The sequence below is a fragment of the Egretta garzetta genome, unplaced genomic scaffold, assembly GCF_000687185.1.
Source record: "Egretta garzetta isolate BGI_Z169 unplaced genomic scaffold, ASM68718v1 scaffold5, whole genome shotgun sequence".
Classification (NCBI taxonomy): domain Eukaryota; kingdom Metazoa; phylum Chordata; class Aves; order Pelecaniformes; family Ardeidae; genus Egretta; species Egretta garzetta.
In genome coordinates, this window is record NW_009259707.1 from 3,953,363 (window position 1) to 3,979,720 (window position 26,358).

Genomic DNA, 26,358 nt, shown 5'->3' on the forward strand with positions numbered 1-26,358 from the left:
AGGCCTGAAAAAAAGCAAAAACATTATCAATACAAGTCTTGAAAATACTTAATTTGGGAAATTTCGCATGAAAATGCTGATACAGTCTAAATATAGAATTAGGCTTATCACTGCTGGTTATACAGAAGTTAAAAGACCTTGGAGTCCATGAAACAACTACTGTGAGAGTGACACAGCTATATAAAAAGTCGTTTCAGAGGAACTCCTCTAAGGGGTTTCTGATCTGCTTATCTATCCTTCATGAAAAAACAAGCCCAGGATTAAACTAGCAAGTAAACAGCTGGCATTACTTGTACTAGAAAAAGGGTCAGAAACGGCGTTTGGCAACAGCTTTCAAGAAGTTCTAAACAACCAGAATTCAAAAAGTTTAAAAGTAAATTTAAAATTACTTTTATAAATTCCTTTTATCTATTAGGATTGAAAATTATTCTGTAAGCCCTATGCCAAGCACATTAGCCCTCTGAAATCAGCATGAAGTCTTGTGCCGAGGCCAGCCCCTACAGACCCGCTGCCAAGGCTCTGGCTTTCCTGGAGCAGATTAGAGAGCCAGGGCTTGCCCAAGGAGACCAGCAGAGAAGGCTGCCTCTCTACTGCTGCTGAGAAGCCCTTCACATTTCCTCTATTTTGAGGTCACCTGCATTTCTCCCAGCTCCTGAGGAGCTGCAGCAGAAGGTTGCTCAGTGGGGCACTGCTGGGGACCGTGCTGGTCCCAGAGAGTGTGGCAGCAGCCTTGGGGCTGCTCTAGCTTCACCCCACTGCAAGGAGACTACAGGACAGAGCAGAGACAAGCTCACGCCTCCTGTTTGCCCAGGCAGGGTGAGGTGGTTAAAGCTAATGTTGTGCCAGGACCAGATTAACACAATGGTTCATGAGGTTAATGAGACCCTTTTCCCCCCACATGTTCAGCAGCCTGAATGAAGATCTAATATAGCAGTCTTGTTTAAGACACTTCTAGTCAAGACTGCTGCTTGCCATTCTTCATTCTCAGCATGCTTTAGTGGAGGAATGAGGAAAAAAACCAAACCAAACAGCAGTGCTGTAAGAAAAAAAAAAAACATGTAGTGCCTTTATTGAATTAAAAAATGGACCTTTCTTCAAAGTGCCTTTACATAACACACACGAAAATTTCAGCATCATTTGTATAAATATATCAAAAGGAACAAGTATTTTTTAAGAAACAGTATTTTGGCTCAGTAAAATAACTTTCCTGTCCCTAAAGGTAGGGACAAGAAGTAGCAGTTTTTCATTCAATCTATTCCAGTAAGCAAAAATAATTCAGGAGGCCTGAGGTTGCTGGAACTCTGTTGGCTGCCCTGCATACAGCCAGCTGTCAAGGTGGAAGTGAAAAGTCAGTATTATACCCTAGTCCTCAGAATACAAATACCATACTTCCAGTTTCGAGTCTTCACATTTGATATAGGGATCTTCTTACAGAAGAGTGACCAAAACATACAGCTTCTGTCCGACTAAATTCTTCTGTCGATGTGAACCGTAACAACTGGCCTCGCTCAGATGGATCTCAGTAACTTCAGATGGGTCTCAAGGCTCTCTTACCCTACAACAGGCTGTCACCAAACACACACCGTACATAAAAGCAGACTGCGTGCAACAGCTACGTGAATGTGGCACTTCGTGACCAGAACTGATCCTCCCTTGACACTTCTGTCTTGACTAAAGCACAGAATGAGAACAGAATATAAGCGTGTGCATTGGTCTATACAGACGTGACATTCATCAATAAAACACTCCAGTACCGTGACAGCTGGAAACAGTCTGATGTTTCAAACACACTTGCTTCCCTCCTGTCCTGAAATGAAGAGATTCTCATTCCGTTCTGGCCAAACACACTCAACTCACAAAGCTCAGAAGACACTGTCTCTCAGAAGCAAAGTTTCAAGTTTCCAGCATACACCAAGGTAACGAAGGCACTTTAGGTGGGAGAGGAACCTCCTTCCACTGGTTTTGTCACTTATCAGGCAGAACACAAGGGTCGCACCATCCCACGTTCACTAGGCAGTTCTTCCATGGGATGGCACCTCACACTATCAGTTTTGTTTGGTTGAGGCTGGAGGCATAAGAAGATAAATGCTTAAGCCATGAAAGAAGAAAATGCCAACAGCGCAGCATCAAAGTCCGCAGACGAATTCTGAAGGATGCAGAACATGAGTTTTTTCAGATGAACATGTGGAGATACCAAAGGACCAACTCAAAGGGAAAATTTCTGCCTAATACTGTATTAGCAACAGCCTTCAAGGACAGCTTGGAAAGTGATGGGAGTTTGACACAACAGTAAGTTGCTTGTTCCAAGGTAAGGGAGCTGCATGGGAAAAAATAGGCCGGAGTTTGAACAGGGGGACAGCAAAAGGTGCTGCAAGAGAGCTGATAGGGCACACATAGGAATTCAGAGTTGCAGGCAGCAGTTAAAAGGCAGAAACAGTCAAATCCTGAAGTTTCCATATACAACTATATCTCATAACTTAAAAATGTAACTTGCAAGGACTGACTGAAAAGCACGGGCAATTTGGCTCTCACTCTGCTGCTCCTATAAAATTCATAGCCATAAACATGGCTTTAAACAGATTTGACAATTTTTTTAAAATCAATCAAACCAATTCCCTCCCCTGAAAAAAAACATTGATCATCACAAACAATATCACTGCCTACATACAAGTCAAACATAACTTCAGAGTTAACAATTGTGGCATACACAACATTGTTTTTTAAAAAAAAAAAAATAAAAAAAGGGAAGGATCCAACACGCACAATAAGTTTTAACAACTTCCTTTCCCAAACAGCTGTTTGGAAGCTGTGACTCCAGCCCCAGTTCATCCAGCCAAATTCACTACACAGCTCAGATTCTGTACATCATCAGGGCAGAGAGAAAGGAAAAAAGCAAGCAGCTTCAGGGGTAACACAGGGCATCTCTCTCTCTCTCTCACTTTAAGGAGTGCTGGGCAACACCACTAGTTTAGCTCTATTTTCTAAAGACACCTGGAGCCAAAAATAATGGTTCCACCACCCCTTTTCTTCTCCCATTGCACTCTGAACCCTCTGGGAACCAGATAAACTCACTAATCTGGGAGAAAACTACCCCAAGGAAAAAACAATTTCTGCCACATCAGCCTGTCGAGCCAGCTTCAGCTTTCAGAGCTGACAAATACCAGAGCCAGCACCCTGGCTGGGAACAGGAGGGAAGACCAGCTCTCCTTCAGCAACAGTGACCCACGAGAAGCAGGTGCCCCAAAGACCCCTGGTTAGGTCCTTAAGGTAAGGCGGATGAAGCCAACCATCCTGTACTCCCCATGAGACAGTCTGTGCCATTAGCTAATTGTTCCACTTGGGTAAAACAAGAACAAATATATTACGCAACTTAACTGAAGGGGAAAAAAAAAATCCTCTGGAGATTAATTTTTTGACTCAGTACAGCATTACAATGGTATTTTTACAAGGTCTGCATGGGTCAAGTGACTAAAAATGGTACAGTTCTTTAAAATGTAAGAAAGACCAGGGAAGAATATTAGGCTTTGTCCGGTTCAATCGCACTTTTGGGGGGCTGGGATTGCCTCTTCCTTTTCTCTTGGACGATAACACACTGATGGGATTGATCTTTCAGCAAACTGAACAAGGCAAATAATGAACTTGTAACAAAGAAAAGTTTTTTGTCATTTCATTAAAAAAATTGAAACAAAAACATTCACTGGCATCAACAATGCCCATTACATAATATCACAATTATAATTAATACAGTTCCCTTCATATTCAACCTTGAATTGCCAAAAGCAAGGTTTTTTGGGTTTTGATATTTTTTTTTTCCCCTTCCATTTTTAATACCAAAATAATTGCACCAAATCACAGTGTAATCCTTGGAAAAGGCCTCATGTACTTCCTACGTGGTTTCCACATCATCACTGTGCTACTGACAACGTTTCAAGGCTTTCTGTTGATCTGGCCAGAAGAAAAAATTATTCACGTCTGTAGATGAAGTTGTAGTACCTTCAATCCAGAAAATTTGGAGAAGATCATCTGCACAAAACAGATACACGTGACCTTCAATCAATCCATCACCAACTATATGAACCGAATTACTCACTAAGTGTCATTTTTCTTTTGTTATTCAGGGAGAATTAAAGTCTCTCAGTAACAAATGCAATCTTGATGAAGATCCATTTTTTCTGGATGGCATGTGATAGCGCACTTTCTTCCAGAATCTGGTACTTGCCGAGTGAGACCTTTCAGAGAAGTCCCCTTTCCATCGGATAGCCCCGTGCTTCTGCTTAATATATTTGATGGATTCTGGCATGGTTTCATAATCTTGTATTTTTTCAAGTTCAATGAGAATGACTTTAATGCCATCTTGGATAAGAGCATTATACATGGCTAGCTGCTTTTCAGACACATCTTCTAGAATACTGTAACAGGAGGGTTCTGGTACTAAAACAATTATCACTCTTCTACTTTGACGGATTTTTTCATCAGCAACGCTGGTCACAGCTGTAGAGAAAAAGATTGTGTAAAATCAAGGCTGTATGCTCCTATTTTTTGCTACCAACAAGGTGCAGCTGCTTCATTCACCGTTTGCTATGTGAGCCAACACACTTCGCCTCACAAACAGGGACAGGATAAGAGCATGCGAGCAGTTACACTGGGTTAGCCAACAAGCAGGCATTTGGCCAATGCAACACAATCTGATCCCATCAGACTGCATGTCTATATTCTTGTTTTGCATAAACAGAGAAGAGCTACCAAATATCTACTACTTATCTCACTAATGCCATTTTATTACCATCTTAGGAGCAATTGCAAAAAACACAAATTCCAAAGCCATAGGCCTAAGTAAAACTATGGCCTTTTTCCTTAAACGGCTTATTCCGATATCCTTAACTGGTTTTTGTTACATGTAAGTGGAAGAGAAGGCAAAAGAATCCTCCCTTCAATGGAATTCCAGAGAATTAATTCTAAACCAGGAAAATACGGTAAATACCCCACAAAAACCATATGGGTTAACCGTAAGAACAGACTATTGCATTTTTTCAAGCTGGAAAAATAAAGCAGCACTTTAGATTCTACTTCTCAGGGAACTCTTCCTTCTAAAACCACTACCAAAAGCCTTCAGATGTAAAAAAGTGATCCATGAACCACCTCATGTAGGTTTGTTCACATCCAATTTTTTTTTTTTTTTTTTTTTTAAAAAAACCAAAAAGTTCTATTTAAGGCCTAGTCTGCAAGTTTATTCCCTCTCAGTATTATCTTTTTAAAGTCCTAAGACCAGGAAGGATTCAGAAGACTAATCATTTCACCTCACATAAGCAGTCAGTGGGACAGACTTTCCAATTTTCAGTGTCAGATGCTAGAAATTTAAATTTGATGTGCATATGCATACAGAGGAAACCTCCATTTAAAGCCTTGCAAGGAAGGCAATGCTTTGTGAGAACTTTCACTAGGGACAAGTAGTTTTTGATATAGCTGATGGCTCCTGATAACTTAGTGTTGCTTTGTATTCTTTTTTCCCCACCTGCACTGTCTAAGCATCCATTATACCTTCTCTTGCATCCCGCTGGTTTGACACCAATTCTCAGAGCAAATAAAAATGAAACAGTAGAGAGGTCATGCTGTCAAATGGCACCTCAAAGCAAAGGGCTCTTTTCATACCACTCACGAGACCTACTTTTCCATGTTTCCTGCCATTAGTCATCATTCACAACCACAATTTCAACTCCTCTTCCCCTCAGCATCCTTCCCTCTCCAGATGTCTAGCCTAGCCAGACACTGAAAAAAACCTGGAAGAGCTACATAATGACAGGGTAAAGGCTGAGATAAACAGACTTCACAGGAGCACCCAGCACTGTATTTCTCATTCTCCACCAGAGACAGTAAGAAAAAAAAATCATAGCTCATTCGATGGTGGGAGATAATTAGAATCACATCTGATTAATTGCCTGTTTCTGAGTTGTATTTGCAGCTGACGATGAGAAAAACTCATGTGTAATTTGTCTTCAGATTGCTTACCTTCTCCTGGTAAATCATCCCTCCCAAATATGAAGAGGCTATATCCACACTGTCTTTCTAAGACCTCTGGCAGTATCTTCAGAGCAAATATATCTGATGAATACAAGCAGCTCACTCTGTTCTTTGGATACAGAACATAAGCATCATAGATCTTTCCATCTGAAACTAAAGAGCGAGCAACAGGGATAATATAAAAATGGATTTTAAGAGACACAAAAGCAAGCAAGCAAGCAAACAAACAAAAAAATCTCTTAAATCTGTTTTTTCCCCACTTGAATTACTGTTTTAGGTCCTAATCCTGCTATTATCTGTATTATTATATGTATAATTATAATAAGCCTATAATTAGTATAGGCCTAAGCCTATACTAATTATACTACTATTTCATAGAATATAGGCCTTCTACGATTCAGAATGCTAGATCTGAATAGACAAGAGACCTGCAAAATTAAGCAGGTTTGAATATTCTTTTTTTGACCTCTAAATACAAAAATGTTACCACTGAATTATCTGGAAAATAGCAGTTCCAGTACTACAACTGAATACGTAAAATCCCAGCTGCCATATAACTCATAGCTCATTTTTGTAACCTGGAGTTTCAAAACACAGCAACCACTTAGACATGAAAACAAAAAGAAATTTGGCAAATTTCAAGGTTTGAATTGTATTGGATTTGGAACAAACTTTTCAGAAAGGCTGAATTTAAAAGCCTTCAAAGAGAAGGCTGCGGGGAGACCTGATTACGGCCTTTCAATACCTAAAGGGGGCCTATAGGAAAGATGGGCAAAATCTTTTTAGTAGGGCCAGCAGTGACAAGACAAGGGGTAATGGTTTTAAACTAAACCAGGGTAGGTTTAGACTAGATATAAGGAAGAAATTCTTTACAATGAGGGTGTTGAAACACTGGAAGGGGTTGCCCAGAGAGGTGGTGGAGGCCCCATCCCTGGAAGCATTCAAGGCCAGGTTGGACGGGGCTCTGAGCAACCTGATCCAGTTAGCGGTGTCCCTGCTCCTGCAGGGGAGTTGGACTAGATGACCTCTAGGGGTCCCTTCCAACCCAAAACATTCTATGATTCTATGAAATCTAACAGAACTTCAATATCTCTAGAAGAGATTTTCTGCTTCTCTAGCCATGTACCTCCTCTCAGATATTTGGAAATGATCATTATACTCTCATAGACAGAACCTCTATCAACTTTGTTCTGAATGCTAGAAGTTTCCAGAAAGTAAAATAATCAGAAGTTCCTTCAAATAGAAGACAAAAGAATGTGAAATTTGTGCTGGTTCGTCTATGGAAAATAAAAAACACTCAACAATTTCAATGTATTACTGCTTTCTCTAAGAACAGTAATTAGAAGAAATCTGAACAACTGCTGTCAGAACAGCATTCAAACCACTGAAGTGCGTCTTTGGGGAAAGGAACGATAGTACTGGAAAGTTGCTGATTTTTCCCCTGTAGATACTTTTCTAATGTTCTAAACATCCTAAAAACGTTATCCTTTCAAAAATCCCAAGGAAGACCAATCACACCCCATGAGGTTAACCCACTGCTTTGCAAGGGAAGGTGGAAGCTCATTACAACACACAGCAATGTTACACAAACATACCTTTTTTACCCAGGAAAGGATGGCAGGAGTCCCGACACCAAAGCACAATATCAATTTTGAAGATCTTGTAGATAAAGAGAGCAAAAAATACTAAAAATACCAAAGAAACTCCTCCTCCAATTAAGTAATGCTGAATGTTCTGAGCTACAGTAGAGTGGAATGAGAGAAAACAAACAAAACACCGTTATACACTAAACCAGAGACAGATGTTCATAATTGTTTAGTCATTAAAATATAGTTAAAAAAAAAAGAATGACTGAATAGGACAAAGTTTTTCACGTATGCTTTCTGCAAACACTGTTACTTGGCAAGCCTAGTTTTATCTTTCAGAGAAAAGACACCTTAGCAAGGTGACAAATGAGGCTACTCTTCAGCGGAAACATCAAAATATTGTCATATATCCCAGTGCAGCAGTAGAGTGAGATTTCTTGCACAAAATTTTATCAGCCAGAAAGCAAGAAAGTTGGAGATGGGGAGGTGATTTCCTGACCATGCTGTTCTCCCCAGACCAACCAGCTTTCCATTGTCTCTAGCCTCTTCAAAGATCTGTCTTTGAACCTACTAATTTGTTGTCCTTAAAACAAACCCTCCACAAACTGCATTTTTTAGTTCACGCATATTAAAGGATTTCTGAGGTTAAATCCTACCCTGACAATTTTTATGAAGAATTTATAGTTTTGTAATAACCTAGAGCTCAAATCACAGAATGGCAAGGATTGGAAGGGACCTTGGGAGATCATCTAGTCCACTTTCAGTCAATTATTTGTTTACAATGTGGCCAGTTAAAGGCAAGTTTGAAAATAACTTTGTCAAAGGATCAGCTCGCAGTTGACAAAGCCAGCTCAATACAAGCTCAATAGACCAGAGGCCTTCTGCAGGTAAATTAAGAAAAAAAAAAAAAAAAAAAAAAAAAAAAGGGGGACTCATAATATCTGGTGATTTGCTTTTCTATGTATCTGTTTTTAAATAAAAAGAATTAATTTCTTCAGCCTTGCATATGAGTTTTTAAAGCTCATGTTACCTTTAAGTTCATCTACTAAAAAGAAAATTTCATGCTAGCCAGCAATAGGTCAAACTGATCCTTGTCTCTGAGCCCAAGACTGGGGTCTCCAACAAGTGGCAGGAGGCTCCCAATCAACACGCATGAGCCCATCCAGAAGGTGGTAACACGGCACATGCATCAGTAATGGAAAGTCCATAACCTTTCCAAGCAATCTGTTTCATTCCTTCACTATCATCACTGTTAGAGTTTCTCCTACTATATAAATAGATTTATTTTTTTTTTTTCCCCCCCCTTTCTCCTGACAATCCGAGCCCATTATTTGTTACAGAAGGATAAGACAGCCAGGTCCACATATACTTTTCATGTTCTTTTGACAGTCTGTTCCACACTTAGTTATGTCTTCCCCCCAGCTCTTTCAGAGAATTGCCTATTTTCACTACTCTTCTAGACACTTCATCTCCTCTGATCTACATGGTTCTTTAAGTACAAGTGTATACAATGAAGCACAGTATTCCACTGAGGTCTCATACTTGCTTCAAATAAATCGGAGTCTTTCATTAATGTTTCCTAAAACACTGAATGAGAGAAGACAAATCAAATTAGAAGTGCTATTTTCTTTAATTTTGCTAAGAATATGACAAAAAAATCACAAAGAAAGGTCTTGAGTTCATTGCCCACTGTACACAGTGATATAGTCACGCAGTTTTTGCTCTAAGTAGGGTGTTGTCAAACTAGCTGAGAAGTAAGCATCGATTACCATTTAATCAAGATGAGATCTCTTACCTGGGCGTTTCAATTTGATGTAGGCTGTAAACTGTTGAGAACCATATATGAAGTAACAGAAAAATTTATGAGCATAATCCTTTATTTTCACTTCTGAAATGTTAAATTTTGTTCCAGATACAGCAAGTCCATGAGGCATCTCCTCTCTATCATAAAAAAAAAAAAAAAAAAAAAAAAAAAAAAAAAAAAAAAGAGTAAAAAGTAAACATCTCTAGAGAAACTGAAATATCAGCATTTAGTATGGGATAGATTCTTCTATCCACAAATTCAAGAATATTCATTTTTTACCTCTAGAAACCTAAGAAGCCAGTGGAGCACAATAAATATCATCCCTGTAACAAACAGCTTCATGACCAGAAATGACCTGGAATTTTCCATCTGAACACTTTTTTGTTGTCATGGTGGTCAAATACTGGAGCAGGTTGCCCAGAGAAGCTGTGAAGTCTCCACCTATGGAGATATTCAAAACCCAAGTGGGCACAGCCCTAGGCAACCTGCTCTAGCTGACCCTGCTTGAGCCAGGGGGTTGGACTAGACAATCTCAAGAGGTCCCTTCCAACCTAAAGGACTCTGTGAACAAAAGACTATTCAAACCAGTAATAACTAGTTATAAAAGTTTCAAGAGAAAAATCATCTTGCAGGATTCTTTATTCTTATGATGAAGCAGAGACCTTTCTAAGCATTACTAACAGACTCCCCAAGCCCCCATTGTCCACAGTCAATGGCACCAACCACCTTGGGAAATAACAACGAACAAAATTCACAAAAGCTGGGTGACCCTGGTGTCAAATGACAACAAAACGTGGTGATACTGCCTTTATGTTTGATATCTATTGCCACAAAAGGCTTGGAGATATAATATTGTACCCTACTAAATACCATCCTGCTCTAAGGTAGTCTTAAAGTATAGGGTGGGAGGGGCTGCATAAGAAGGTACTTTCAAACTGGCATCCCACCCTATATATCAAAGTGACATGACCTTATGTACCCAAGGTGGAAAACTCATTTGCAGAACATCCTGAAGAACCAGTTTGTATTACATATATAATTGCCAGCAACTTCTGTCATGTGATGCCAATACAAACTTCATCATTCTGCAACATGTTCAGATTTGTTCAAGTCAGTTTTAACTTTCCTCCAAGCAGAGGAAAGATTTACCTCCTAGGTGTAAGCCCTCAAGTCCATAATGTTGGCCATGCCTACAGTGTACTTTGCTACTAGCAAATGCTCCACAAATTTAATTGCTGAGAATTTGCTACTATTTTTTGAAATAAAATATTATTATTGCAATTAGATTAATTTCTCTGATACTGGATAACTTACTTTGAACTATTAATTCTAATTAGAACTTGCACAGGATGTATTTTGCATATCTCTATCTCTGGCATGGGAAAATTATCAGGCAGGCTAGTGACTAGAAATGGAAATCACTTCCAAGCAAGTCAAAAGTCTTAATAGAGAATTGCTTTAAGATAAATATATTAAACGCTTTTCAGGAAGATGTGTTTAATAGAAGCACCAAGTTGGTTTCAGAAGAAGCTGCAGTTATAACTGTAAACATAGCTACACAGAGCTGCACACGTCTTAACTAGTGAAGCTGAGAAACTTCATGCCCTAAAGAATAACGGGTTTGGTGGTGCCTTAGAGACCATAAACTGGGGCTCTAATATTTATAGGCAACCAACCAAGTATACAGATCTATAATGAAAGTAGTAATTCCCCCTGAAGGAACTTGGGGACAAAGTAGAACTAAGATTCCTTCTGGAGGCCAGATACAGATGAATGAAAAAGATAATTTTAAAAGCAGTCTGCAACCTAACTCTCTAGCCATATTTTGCACTGATGATGGCACTTCATGGAGATGGCAATGCTTCTGCACAAGTGTGAGCTGATCAGCTGTGATTTTTTTTTCTTCTTTGTACTACATCTTAAGGGTTATTATTTAAACAGCAGTGATTGATACAATGAGAAAGCAAACAGTATATCCACACACTGCTACAGCATAGACCAGTCACTGAGTAACACAGGTCCTGCTCTCTTGAAAGAAATTGCTGGTTTTATCAGCCTAATTTGTGTTTAATTTTCCTGAACATAAAAAACCCCAACCCTAAATGTCCTGCAACAAGAGCTTCTGCTTTGTATTCTTGCTGATTGAGAGCTGTGTCTGTACTTAGAAAAGGACCAACTTCAGAAATAAAAATAAGTGGGGTAATTTTTTGTCTTGAAACAATCTATCCTTCCCATCTCAATGGCAGAGTGCAGGCTTTAATGTGTTAGCAAAAAGCATAAGAACAAATGCATAAATAAGCCTTACAAAATTGTATGTTTCACAATAGCATTATAAAAACCTGCATATGATTGCTTCATTACAAATGATAACAGATAAACATTTTATTACAAATACTGATGTATTTTTTTAAAACCAAGCAATAAGAATATAATGTACTTGATGCAGACTTCTAATCAGTCCTTCAATGACTACTGTCATTTGACTAGTAGTCAACTTTATGGTGAATTCACTGCAAATTACTGCAGATTACTTCACCTAGAAATGCACTCACAATTCAATGTATAAGGATACTTACTCATAAAACTGTTCCCTGTAGGTGCTATCAAAGTAATCAACATCCTCATCATTAACTTGCCAGAATGGAATCAAGCCATTTATGCCACTTGATATATTACATTCCATAACTACATGAGAACCTACAAAAAAACATTTAATTATGGCAACTGAAGGTCTTGTAAGCAAAGCAAGATCAAGTGATTAGGGAACAGCTGGGAAAAGGAGGGATATCAAAAACCTCACTTACCTTATGAAAAGCAGAGTCCTTAAAACTCATCCATTTGTAATCTGCACTTGGGCATCTCCAATCCGGATATAAATTCCACCCTAAATGTAGGTGTCTACGTGTTCATGTCTACAGGTGAGCTAGATGTCTAAGCTCGTAACAGAGGTTCAGCTTTGCTGCAGTCCACTCACATTAAAGTAGACACCTGGACCTTACTAACTGAGCGGCTCTCCAGATTTCACTGGATCATCTCAGGGCTCAAATCAGTTGCATGTACACAGTATGGTGACATGCGAGATGCTCTCTGGCATCCAAGGCATACATATGGAGCTGGCAGATAGTACTCCAGATCTTCCAGAGACCTGCACTGCTAGAGTAGCCAGACCACTGAAAACAGCAGTAGACATCTATGTGTAGGCAACTGAATTGAGCCCCCATTGATAATAGTATGAAGTAAAGCCCCTAGCTCATATGTGTCCCACGTGTAGACAACTACACCCTGGAGCTGAATCCCATTCGTAGTGACCACACATATTTGTAGTGACCATGCATACTCCAGATCAGAGTCTTTTGGCCAACACTGTCCACTGGGATGGTTTCTGAATACCCTCACACTCTGCTCCCACAGCAAGCTCACCTGTCACTCAGCTCCTTTGCCACCAACAGTCCAGACCTGACAGAATACCTCAGTATTAAGAAAGCAAGAGAAGTTGCAGCATATATTTATTGCCAATGTACCTCAGAGAGCTCCATTTACAGGAAGGTAAGCAGCTTTCTTGGAGTCCTTTCCTTCTGTATTTTACCCATGGAAGTTATGATTTGATAGGAGAAAGTGGGCTCTCAGTTCACCTATGTAAAGATCTCAATGTTTCGTTTCCTAGAACCACATCAGATCTAGATGTTTCCACCAAGGGATAGTCTCTATCAAAAGTATGGAATAAACCTTTAGCTCACATGCAAATAAGTTACATGAACAAGAGTTCACATAGAAATGACAGATGCTCCCCAATTTCTTCCCTCATGTCCTTCCACCACAATAACGACTTTTTTCTAAAGGTGTGGTTTAGTGCATTGCACAGCTCTTCAAAAGGAAGAAAACCCCGTAAGTGTTCCATGCCCTTGATTTCTATACATTCATGAATGTACCGTTAAGTTCATGCACAACCTTCTTCTGCCATTTCTCATTCAAAAATACAGGTGTTTCCAGGTTCATACAGGCTTTTCCAGGTTCTGCCCCACAGGCAGGCGCTTAACAGAAGCAAAGACTTTTTTTTTTTTTTTTTCCCCCAGCATCCCATTAAAGGTGCCAGGCAGAGACTATTACTTTTGAATGTGTGGTGGGTTGACCCTGGCTGGACACCAGGTGCCCACCAAAACCGCTTTGTCACTCCCCTCCTCGGCTGCACAGGGGAAAGAAAATATAACCAAAGGCTCATGGGCTGAGATAAGGACAGGGAGAGATCACTCACCAATTACTGTCACGGGCAAAACAGACTCAACTTGGGGAAATGAGTTTAATTTATTACCAATCAAATTAAACTAGGGTAATGAGAAATAAAACCAAATCTTTAAAAAACCTTCCCTCCACCCCTCCCTTCTTCTCGGGTTTAACTTCACTGCCAATTTTCTCTACAGGAAACACACAGAAGGAGGAAAAACTACTGAACTGTTCTACTGGTAACTACCCTAACATGCTACATACATGCAACCATATTTCCACAGATACTGATGATATGTCAAGACATAGACACTGAGAAGTGGTACAAAGGACAGATGGCAATAACAAATAAATAAATAAATGCATCCCACCTGACACTGCTGGTCAAGAGACTCCAATCTTAGGCACATAGTTATTCCCCCCAGAAATTACTTCTTATTCTATGATTTTCTACCATCTGTCTTCCAGGTACTCTCAATCCACACGCCTATCTCCCACTCTTGCTGAAGTCAGCAGAACTGTTCACATGTTATTTCAGAAAGACCAGGAGCTTATTTGTTTTACTGGATGTCAATGACTTCTTAAATAGTAACTACTTACCAAGTTCTACTTCAATTGTATTGTTCTTCGGATAAATAAACTCCGGTCTCATCTGCCGTGGTCCTTCTAAGAGAAGGAAAGAAGAAAATAAAATCTTCAGGAAAGTAGAGTTCCACAACTTATTTCAACTGATAGTTTTACAATGGTTTTGTTTTCTTGTTTCGTACTATTGTACCATCGTACTCACTATCCATTTCAAATTTAAAACAGAAAATATCTCATGAGATTTGCTGTACTCTATCCAAATTACTCTATTTTAGCTTCTAAAGTAACAAAAGGCTTTAGCTTACCTTAAAAATACTTTAAAAAAATTCTCAAATTTACTGGCAGTTGATACAAAAGTAATCCAAAACCAGAAAACAGAAACAAAACCAAAAAGTGCCATTAACTTTGTCAGAGAGATAGATAAGGAAGAGAAGGAGGGATTGTATCAACAACCTCTTAGATCAGGTGAGTATCTATTTAAGTAAAAGAGAAACGAGCACACGCTGGGCTGGGATTGTATCGCTCTTCACGATATGTAGGCTTGCTGCTAACAACCCACCTATCTGAAGTCAGAATTTTCATAGAATCTAAAAAGGTGGACACTCTACTCCCAGACAGCTGTTCCGATAGGACTACTATCGTGTTACTGGTCAGGTCATCAGCAACATTGCCTACAAAGATGCAACCACAATGATCACAGCAATAAATGACAGTACTGGGAGAGTGAGACAGCCAGTTCTATGCCCTGGTAGATGCAGAAAAGCACAACCAAGTGCCAACAATAAGCCAATAAATCTTCCTCTGTTAATTATTAACTTTACAGTATTTATACAGCTTGTCACATCTCCTTTCTCATCAGTTGAGATTCTAGTGAACTTTGTAATCAAGTTCACCAACAGGGCCACAAACAGGTATTTTGCTGTGATGGTGACAGCAAAAATTCCTTTTTCTTTTCTTTTTTTTCTTTTTTTTTTTTTTTTAAAATATTTAATTTAATGGCGCATTATTTGCTTTAGCAAAAATACACAACCCTCCTAGTAAACACTGCTTCCTTCTAATTCTTATTCCTAACCCCACATTTCTCTTTTCCTCATGACAATTCTTCCTCAAAAGCAATGCTCAAGGGTAGCAACATGTAATATTGTATTTTAATTTTAGCATTCAGGAAAAAAATTATTTAGAGAGATTTACAACTCCAATTTCACAGAGCTGAAAAAAAGTAATGTACCAAAGAGCTTATGCCTGCAAACAAATATTTACAGCAGAGCCAAAAAGAGAAGAGAATAACCTCAATGCACTCACCTTTAACCTCTAGACTTATGGTTCGTGAAACATTATATTGTTTTCCCATATAGGTGTATACCATACGGCATGTGTAGTTTCCTCTGTCTTGCACAGTTACGTTGTGAATCCAGACAGCATTTTCACCCTCTGCCAAAAGAAGTCGCTTGTCTTCAAGAAATCCAGGCTTACACTCCTAAATATATCAAAAGTACCTGTTATTTAAGGGACCTAATAATACGATAATTAAATAAGTTACTGAACTCTACTGATTCTTAAAATACTTGCCAAATACTGATTTTTTTCTGAAAGCCGCAATGTGGGTTCTTACCCAAGCATCACTGCTCTGTAACATGAAGCTTGGTGACTTCTTGCTGCATTTGTACTTTTTAAAAATCACTGCAGCCAATGCTTTAAGGTTTCAAATGCTGTGTTTTAGTTCACTGCCTTTGTTTAACAGCTTGACAGTTATCTGTATCAGGTGTAATAAAAGTTATTATGCATGTAGCAGAGTTTATGAGAGTGCATGCCTGCATTCCTACTTCACGGAGATGAGTGAGAGCTGCTGTAGCAGTGCCTCGTGCTGTTGGGTGTATTACCCTTTCTGTGGCAATGCAAATACAGTGAAAAACTTCCCTCTCTTCCCTGACCTATACGCAGTTTAGAATCACTTCATCTCAGAACAAGACGTATAGGTGCAGCACCAAGGTTATTTTACATGTACAGGCCCATGTAGCTACTTTAATACCAGCATCAGACTTAAGAGTTGAACTGCTTTAGCACTTTAACATGGACAAAATACATGTGTCTAAGCTTGAATAGTCTACAGGGTATTTTGGCAGAATCAGAGCAAGAAGCATAAGAAAAGCACACCATGATCAACAGATTGGGCAAGCCTAATACTCTGCAAAACTGAAAGAATTACACAGAGCCTTGTATTTAAGGAAACATAAAAGTTTTTAAACTTGTTATCTACATAAAACAATCAAAAGAGAAACTAGATTTTCAGAAATCAACAATCAAAACACATGGTTTTGACTTTGAAAAACCCTGCAATCCAAAAATGGACAATTGGGTTTTTTTAAATATGCCTCCCATACCTCCTTACACCTCCCCAACAGTGTAACAAGATATACACCTTACTCAAACTGTAGAGAAAATAAATCTTCCCTTCCAAAAGCTGCTTTTCATAGTTACTTCATCACACATTTTAAATAGAGTATTTCCTATCTTGTATATCTGAAAAACATGTGCACAATACCTTATACCAGTGTACTTCAGGCTGATTATTGTCTTCATCTTTAAAATGTTCTAGATCAGGGCAGATAATCTTTCCAGTATTTGTGGTCATCACTTTTTGTTCAAACTTCATTTTTCCGTTAAAACACAAGCTGTTATCGTTCTTAAAAACTGTTAAATTTATAGTTTTTCTGTTAGAGTGGTTAAGGCTCCTGTAATGAGAACAGCAGACAAGTCAGGTCATTAACAACAAGGGTCCTTGTTTCCAGCAAGTCAGGGAGTTTACAGAGAGGGACTTCAGCATCTCCACCAGCCTTGCCTCTAACATCCCTGCTACAGCCCCTCTAGCTCTTAAACACCACCCTCAGCTCCTCACCCCCTGATGGGAATAAGCTCTGATTTTGCATTGTGAGCAGAAGTGGAGGCTGTTCTGGAAGCACCAGAGGGGAAGCCAGGACTTCTCACAGCTGATGTTCTACGGAGCCCACAGCACCAACCCAGCCTTGCCATTTTCAGCGCTGTTTGCCAACACAGAGTAGTGCAGGGTAACCCAAAACTTGAGAGCTCACAAGAACCTGTGGTGCAGTAGCTCTGCAGAGGAGGCATGGCACTAGAAACCTGAAGCCTATGCCAGAAGTAAAGGAACACTATTAATTCATTGCTCAACTCTTCATTTCTCAATGCTATGCTAAGGGAGAGGTTTCTAGAAGAGTGAACTGCATGTTTTGACAGTCCTGGCTTCAGCTTCTATATACTGCACCTTGGCAAGCTCTGTAATTAAGGTTTAAGTGACTGATGCACAAAATGTAGCCTACAGTTAACACAGCTGAACTTTAGCAAGTTTTTTGTCCTGCTGACATTATGCAAGCCAGGGATGTGAGGTGCCCACAAGAACACGTCTCATAGCTAGAGTAACTAGAAACATAGCAGGAAAGACTAAACTAAAATTATTTAGCTGGATAGCTTTGAAAGGATTACATTTCTTCTGACTTACAAATTTAGCTTCATTGACTCTGGAGCCAGAAGGTACAAAGGCCTGTGACCTGTGCCTACACTGGAAGTTTTTGCTGATCACTGTTACTACAGTCACAGCCCAATCCCCTTCAGCATAACTGGCGTACTGTATGCACACCAGTACATATAACTGCACGCTAACTACTAAAAGAAGTTTTAGTGCCCATAGGGGTAGATGTCCCATCCCTGGAAACATTCAAGGTCAGGTTGAATGGGGCTCTTGAGCAACCTGATCCAGTTGAAGATGTCCCTGCTCACTGCAGAGGACTGGACTAGATGACCTTTAAAGGTCCCTTCCAACCCAAACTATTCTATGATTCTGTGACATTTTGTGTCACCCAAAAAGCCTGCATTGGCTGTTCTTGGTGTGCTGTGGTAAGACCATGAGGAAAAGAACAATTTCTGTGTACCTTCCCCAAATTAATTGCCTGTTCAGCACACAGTGAATTTCAGCCTTTGTAAATAAGATTTGACCACCTGAAGAGGTAAAGTCCAGTGCAGTAATCTGAGCTGTAAATATGGCAAGAGCTTTAAAGTACCAAAGAGGTGAAAAGAATCTATTCCTTTTTTTCCTTCTTCTCTGTGCACTCAGATCTTTTGAGCAGTACTGGGGACATATCACTGTCACTGTTTCTAAAGCTGTCTAGCACACTGCTTTGCTTTTCACAGGCATTCTCATTTTTGGCCAGTAACATTTGGTAATGTTTTAAAATAAAATACAAGAATCCTTTTCTGCCTTTTCATTTGTCAATTTCTAAAAGAATTCCCAAAAAGTTGCTAAACTCTCCAGAAAGTCTGTATGTGATGGTACAGTATAACATGCAGTTTGCTCCTCTTAGATCCTTCTTCCATTTAACCATGTCCAATGAAGAAACCAAAAGGTTATTCTGATCTGTCAGTACCAAACAGCAATCTGAACACAGGAAAAGCTAAAGCAGCTAAGACTTTCCCCTGTGACCTTACGTTTCATCCAAAACAAATAAACAACCCACCCACATTGACCATTGTCAATATTATCATGCTTTAAGATAAAAAGTCCTCTGTATGAACCACTTTTGCAATGCTATGTGCGGAAGACAGGCTAAAAAAAAAAGGCAGCATGCAGAAACAAAAAGCATGATCAAAACCAATGCTTTCAACTGATCCAAGCTCTCTACCTAAACCAAAAAAATTCTCTACAGTTCCACAAATATGTTATCACACTTGTAAGCATCAGCAACCCAGTTGTTTCCCTCCTCCCTTCCTTACCTTACATTGCATTCATAAAGTCCAGAATCTTCCAGCGTTGCAGGAATAAACCAAAGCAAGCCCTCTCGCTGATGGATCCTGGCATCTCTCTCTGTGGTTACTGGTGTAACACTACCACTTTTATACCATGTCAGATTGTAATCAGAGTGAAGTACTGGCAGTATAATTATTGGGCAACTAATAGCTGTAGGCTCTCCAACAAGCACAAAGTAATCACAAATAATACATTCTTCTATAAAAAAAAAGAAAAAATTATCAATGCTTTTAATCTGTATACTTACATATTTTATAAGTATTAATACCCATTCAAAATTACACAGAATTAGAAAATTCACTTTCTGTAACAATTTACCACTTAAACATTGCAAGGCTACCATTTTTGTTTGTTTAGCACCTTCTGGTTGAAGATCTAAAACACGCATTTTACAAAATTTAAGCCACAACTTTCCTTTATTAAGGTAGTCAGCAACAAGCACACATAAGTCCAATAGCCTCAGTGCAAACCAGGGTATAAGAAGATAAATGGGATTCATGAGGCGACACAAGCTTCACAACTCACCTGTCTCGTCCTTGTTATTTGAGCACTTTAGTACTTTTGCAGAATTACCAGATTCTTAATGTAGATACTATCTATGAAAAACATGCTACAAGCAGTAGCAGTGCACAGCTCCTCACAGTACTCTGACCATTATGACTGTGGGGCCAAAAACAAGTGAGGGGAGAAAAAAAAAAAAAAAAAAAAAAAAAAAAAAAAAAGAGTCTTTTGACCTGAAGCACAATACAGTATGGAATGAGATCAAGACTTCAACACATCAAAGAACTCTGTGAACCAACATGTCATAATACAAATAAAATTTGGAGGGGAACAGTATTTAGATTAAGAAGTCCTGACTCTAATACATTATTTCCTTACTACATTTGCAATTTCTGTCACCTTTATCCAGAAAGCCCTTTAAATTACGAACATTATTCTGAACATCACATAAAAGGAGAGCATAAACAGAATTTTTATAATTATGGCTGTGTAGCAAGTTGACAAGACACAATCATGCAGCCTAGCAAGCAGTTTTTTAAACATCAGCCAAAAAAATACCAGAGAAAGAAGGACAGATACTGCAAGAAGTCATCAAGGACCCAAATCTGCAAGCGAAAACTACTTGGAGAGTAACAGTTTAGCACAAACAGAGCAGGCCATTTGGCTATAAAGCAGATTTTAAAAGCTTCCAAACTTCTGCATACAGGTGCAACACTCAATTCCTATGAAACTTGCAAAATCAGGTCAGTCGGATGTTTTGTAGTCTTGCTGAATGACTGTATAAATACAAAGCTAATGTATTCCATTTCAAAACAAAAAGTCTTCAAAAATCTTTCAAGCCCCACCACCTTCCTATCACCTAATTTAAAGACTTCCAAGTAGGTCCCTGTGGAGCTTAAACTAATTCAGAGACATTGATATTAGACTGCTTATGCCAAGAGCAGCAAGACAAGCATCATTAATTTATGTAGTCCTAAACTTTACTGAAAAATTAGATCTACAATTAAAAAAATTACTAACTAATTGTTAAGGAAACTGAGCCCTACTGCTTTCAGGACTACAGCTACAGTATGTGTCTTAAAGAGGGCATTCAACAGCTAACTGTAAGTCAAGGAAGCCAATCTCTTCGGACTTTCTTCATAGGAATCAGGAAGAGGCTAATCAAAGCTTCAGTACCCTAAATTTATGTGGCTAGATTTAAAAATACTTATGTCGATTTGTCCATTCCATCCCCAGTGCAACTTCAATCCAAGAAGAGGCATTCAGCATATCTTCAATAGGCTGAAGCAAAACCAAACCCCAAATCCACCATTTGCTCTAAGTAACTCTTTTCTACTAAATACATACAACTTGTGTCTTGTAGGTTTTCTTTTTTAAAATGCTATTTTCAACAATGTATTTAACTTACCAGCACCGAACAGAGGTATCAGTAGAATGAGACGACCAATAAGCAAAAAAGTAGATGTCATCTTTTGCTGCAAAGAAGAAATTTTTTCCATTAGTGTGGTAAGAGTGTTCAAGTTGCACTGTCCTCTGCACCAATGCACCTCTGCACTCCTTAAAAATATCAGGAAAGTCATTAGTCATCTTGGGGAGGGAAAAAATGGGTTTGGTAATTTAGCCCCAGCCTCTGAAGATTTCAACTACAGCAACTGTTGGCCTCCACAGAAGGCTGCTCAGTTTTCAGCCTTCTACTGGAATTTTTCCAAATCTCTACTGGAATAACTCTTGCATAAAGTGTAATTTTTCTTTTGCTAACATAGTTAAGCCAAAAAAGAAACCAACTCTCTAGCACAGGCAAGTTATGCTAGCACACAGTGATTTAAGCTATACTGTATAATTTAGAAGCCAAACTTGATTAAGCTACTCCTCTTTCCACATGTTTACGAGACACAATCACAGAGACATATGAGGTTTCTTTCTTTGAACCGTTCTTGTACAGTTGAGGCAGCACTGCTTTGAAGAGCAGATGAACTTGTAGTTCTTTGCAGGAGGACAAGCATACTGTAACTCCAGCATGATCTGGCAGTTAAATCGGCATCTAATGTGTGTGGAAACCGCAGCTAATACAAATTGTTGCGGTCAGACACAAAACAAAGTGTTCAAGAATTGTAGTTTCACTTCACACCTCAGGTATCCTTTGCAGCTTTCTCCAACAAAGACACAACTGAACAGACACCCACTGCCCTCAATGCCCACAAGTGGCTTCCACAAAACCTCTAGATCTTAACCGAGTCCTGCTCCCCTCTCAGATGCGCCTGCTTTTTCTTGGAAAGATGTCATTAGAGCTCTTCCCAAGCCTTCTACTGTCAGCCAGCTGGCAAACTCTTAACCACTTTCCCTTCTGACAGCTCCTTGTAGGTTAAGGTCTGCATTTAGCTGTCTTGCCTTTCCTCAGTTCCTGACTCTTTTGCACGCTACTCCCTCTCACTCTAAAGCAGTCTGGTTTCCCACGTAGCACTCCATTGCAAAACAGTCATTAAACAGGTCCTAGTTAATATTTGCCTTCTACCCAGCTAGAAATGGCTGGAAGAAGAGATGGTATTCCCTGAAAAACAGACATGGCCTTGACTTGCTTTTATATCCAATGTAGTTCACTTTAGTGATACATAAGCCACACCAGCTCCTTCTTTTGAAAGTGAAGTGTTGGGGTAGTAGGGAGGGACACAGAGCAGAGTTCAACACCTTAATTTAACAGCCTCCAAGTATATACTTCTTTTGGACAGTTTATCTGACAAAGCACTCATACCATAGTCTTTATTTAGTTGCCTTGTAGGTGGTTTTCCTGTAACTTGCCAACGTACCGATCATCATTCTCGGAGTTTCACTTTACCTGTAAAGAGTGGAGAAAGGCAAAAAAGGATTTTACTAAACACATCACTTGAACAGCTGTGTATACATACAAAACCAAATTTTCTATAGCCATCCTAAATGTAAAAGCAAGAGCATCCCTCTGCCTACACTAGAGATGACTTAAAACAAAAGAGCAACAACAAAACTTGCAGTAAGGATTGACCAAGAATTCTAGAAAAGACCTTTGGAAAATGAAGTTTCTGTCAAAAACAAGATAACATTACACAGGTGTCAGGCAAGTAACAAACCCAGACATAAGTAGCCACTTTGTAAGACAGATTTAACAACTAAAAGGAAACAAAGAATACTTAGTTTTAGGGCAAGATAAGAATAACTAAGCAATCCAACAGGTTAAGCTTTACGTTTTGCACCCATTACTGGTCTCCAATACCAAGGGTGCACGTCTTTCTAATATTGCATGCTAAAGCTCAACTTTTTTAAAGTTCTGTTCTTCCAAAATTCACACACACACCCACCCCTTCAAATACTGAAGCAGTAAAGCTTAAAAACTCTGGAAAGAAGGGAAGAAGCCTCTAGCTCTTGTGGCTGCAATACCTCACAGTATATGGAGCATATCTATTCTGGTCAGTACAGTTTCAAGTTTTATACACTTTTTCTTAAGCAGAACATACAGAGAAGCACTATCCAAAATCCACAAATGTGAAACAGCAAACTTCGTTTAAAAAGCAGATGTTTGTTCACATAGCTAACAACTTTAGCCCTGTAGCGCGTTCTATCCCAAACTCAGCAGTATGAAATGCCCCTATGATACAATCACAGAAGCTCAAAAATCTCACTTATGTATAGAGAATGGCGATTTCACTGATGACACTGCCTACATACTTAATCTGGAAAACTTTCAGCTCAAAGCTTGCTGGGCTCAAAGGAAAAATGTACATGAAGTCTTTTAAGAAATAAGAAAAAAAAACCAAAACAACAACAACCAAACAAAACTCCACACCACCAACCAATGATGTTTATGGTTCAAGCTATTGCAAAAGAAAAGGTTTGATTTCCAAGTTAATTTCCTATTATTTATCTTCCCATAGTTAAAATACAACTTACTATAGAAATTACCATCTTGGAAACAGAAATAGAAAACATGTGGCCCCAATTTAAGACACTGACATTTTGTTCTTTGCAGGATGTCTGTCTTCACAGAACTTGCCCTTTTACTTGCCTTAGGCACACTGCCAACTTCAAATGCCCTAAGAACAGGTTTAGAGACATATTGGGTCTTTAAGTCTGCATGCAGCAGGATTAGCAAACTTGTCCTTCAGGAAGCTGTGCAAAACACAAAACTGTATCTTTGTTTTCCAAACTTTCTGTCTCCAATTTTTAAAAGCTTTTATTTGTAAGTAATTTATAAATACATGGACATGACAGATCCTTGTAAAGGTCAACACAATGAAAAAACACTCAAGACAGTAGCATAGAAAGCATTTAAGCCTCTCAATTGCGTATCAGCACATCGTTGTTAATTTAAGTGGCTTTCAATATTGATCACTGTCTACGGGGAACTCATTTCAGCAATGGCAACCAACAGTTACTTAGCCTTTGAGCCGTACAGAATAACACAGAAATTGTGGTTCAAAGGCAACTCATTACCATTTCCACGAAGAACATAATAGCATAGAGGTACGAAGTGCCCCAATTTAGTGGCATGCCTATATGAAAAAAATGCGTTAACCTTTTGAGTAAAACTTTGATACAGTTTAACTGAAACAGGGCAGGGAGGGTATGGGAGAACCAAACCCATGTGTGGCCACTTGTATGACCACCAAGACAAGATTCAGCCCACCACAACCATTCATGCAGCTCACACCTTGTTCCTTGCTGTGCTTACTCCTGTCAACAGGAGTAACCTGTTAAGCTGCCTACTGGGGTTAAACTACAACAGCAAAGCAAGATAAAATTTCTAACAGACTATACCTTGTTTCCAGTCAACCACTCTCCTGAGGTCTCAACTTTCCTGTCTCATGCTCAATATATAAACAAAATGCAGCTGATCATTTTATAGGGCATGCATGAGCACTGAGTCACAAAAAATGATGCACAAGCACCCTCTGAAGAGGATCTGGTTATCCACCGTGGTATTCTGACACTGAAGTGATGACCACAAACCTTAGTCCTTAAATGCCTCCTTTCCAGACAATCCTGCAAGTTGCAGGACTACAGAAAAGTTGTTTCTTTAAGGAAAACCCATTATCCAACACATTCTGTTGAAGCTACATCACAATGAAGTCACAGAAATCAAAGAATATTCACTAAGAAGCTTGCAACAGTTAAATCTTTGTAAATTAAATTCCAGTTCAGCTTTGAGACACAGAATTAACCGTTCTAAATCTGAATTCGAACAAAGTGTTACAGGTACTGCCTCAACTTTCAAAGCACAGGAGGGAGGGGGGATTAAAAAAAAAAAAATATATATATATCCATAGCTCTACATAACTGGCCACCACCGCTTGATTCTAGTACAGCAAAGAGCAACCTATCCACCCACTTCCACCTCATGTTAAACTGGAGGCCATGAGAGCAGACCACGTCAAACCAGAGGCAATGAGAGCATCCAAACCACCTTGAAAGGAGCAATCTTACCAATATTCAAATCAACTGAAAACAGTACCTCCTTTCAGCATTGAGTGGAAGGAACTCATTTTGCAGTCAGTGCTTTGAAGACTTTTCTATGTCATTTCCACTCCTGGTACCTGTCAATATAAAGTAATGTGGACTTTAGTGTGGAATATTTCTTATTTAAGTCTAAAGTTAGTTATTACTTTTCCACTAACATTTTCAAAGTACAGTTAAGAGGCATTTAAAAGGACCAGAAGGGCTCATGCAGATAAAACTGTATGTGTCAAAAATACAGGGATGCAAAGTATTAAAAAATTATTGTATTACTTTTGGGGGGAGGGAGGAAATCAGTAATAATGTTTTAAAAAAACGTAATAGGTGTTTCTCATTTAAGGATTAATTTAAAATATCTGAATTATGGATTCTGCATTCTAAAACAATGTTTGCGCAAGAGTTTTATGCCAATTCCTCAGCTTCTACAGCACTCCAATTTCGCAATCTATATGAAAGGCGAGCGTGTTCATTTAGCAACTCCAACCTATTTTCTGAGAATCCAAGCACACAGAAATGGTCCAAGTCAAACAAGCACGCAGCCGCCGAATTTACGGAGAAGAAAAACAAACCGCATCCAAGCGTTTTGCTCCAGTCCCTGACGAAAACTCTCCAAGCTTCAGAGCTGCTACTGGAAACAAACCTGAACCTCCATTCAGGTCAGTAGCCTTTAAGGGATAGCTCACCCCTACCAAGCTGTGGCTCCACAGGCTGCTGCCAAGCACCATCTCGGCTGTGCCCAGCACAGGTCCGGGCACTGCCCAGAGCAGCTCCTCACTAGGTTTGCTACTGATACTTCTTGCAGGCATCTCTTGCGCCCAAATCCTGGCTCTTGTCGTCATACAAACAGTTAAAAAAGAACCCCTGTTTAACCACGGTTATGCAATAAATAGTTTCTGTGGTGTTTTACCGGGTTAAGGAAGATTTATGCCAAGCTTTATCCTGCTTCCTGTTGCAAGTACTTTAAAAAAAAAAAACGTGGCAGCGTTCAGCACTCCTACAGCCGCAGTAGTTCCATACTTCTATGCCGTGCTTCCTACCTGGGTTTGTACAACGCGATCCACAACGAGGAAGCAGACCCAAAATAAAAACTACGTACTTCCAAGGAAGCCATCTGGTGCCGAGAAAGCTGGAAAACCAGCAGCCACGGGCAGAGGCAGCAGGGCTGCGGAGGCACACGCCGCGCATCAAAACAAACGCCCCCGAACAGGTCTGAAATTAACAGAAACCGAGGGGTCTGGGGTTGGCTTCTCGCAATCCGTCGGCACTGCCGTCTACCTGCCCAGGAGCTGATCCCCGCCCTCGCCCCGACCCGCGGACACCCCGACCGGCCTGGGGGCGCCGGCCCG

At 39.5% G+C, this 26,358-nt stretch overlaps 1 protein-coding gene across 2 annotated transcripts; it reads right to left on the bottom strand.

Moving 5' to 3' along the window:
• Nucleotides 1-1,194: 1,194 nt before the first annotated feature.
• LOC104126375 (interleukin-1 receptor type 1) lies at nt 1,195-26,200 on the bottom strand. Of its 2 annotated transcripts, XM_035894397.1 has the most exons (13): nt 26,050-26,200; nt 24,983-25,092; nt 22,281-22,364; nt 20,940-21,006; nt 18,997-19,228; nt 16,757-16,946; nt 15,517-15,691; nt 14,230-14,295; nt 11,985-12,105; nt 9,400-9,545; nt 7,614-7,757; nt 6,007-6,171; nt 1,195-4,491 (listed from the first exon to the last, which is right to left on the bottom strand). In XM_035894397.1, the coding sequence occupies exons 3-13, from the start codon at nt 22,281-22,283 to the stop codon at nt 4,115-4,117; spliced, it is 1,686 nt and encodes a 561-aa protein (XP_035750290.1). In that variant the 5' UTR covers nt 22,284-22,364; nt 24,983-25,092; nt 26,050-26,200; the 3' UTR covers nt 1,195-4,114. The 2 variants fall into 2 exon arrangements, with proteins under 2 accessions (XP_035750290.1, XP_009637239.1); XM_009638944.2 differs by lacking the exons at nt 22,281-22,364; nt 24,983-25,092; nt 26,050-26,200 and having other exon boundaries at nt 20,940-21,030.
• Between the last annotated feature and the right edge of the window lie 158 nt (nt 26,201-26,358).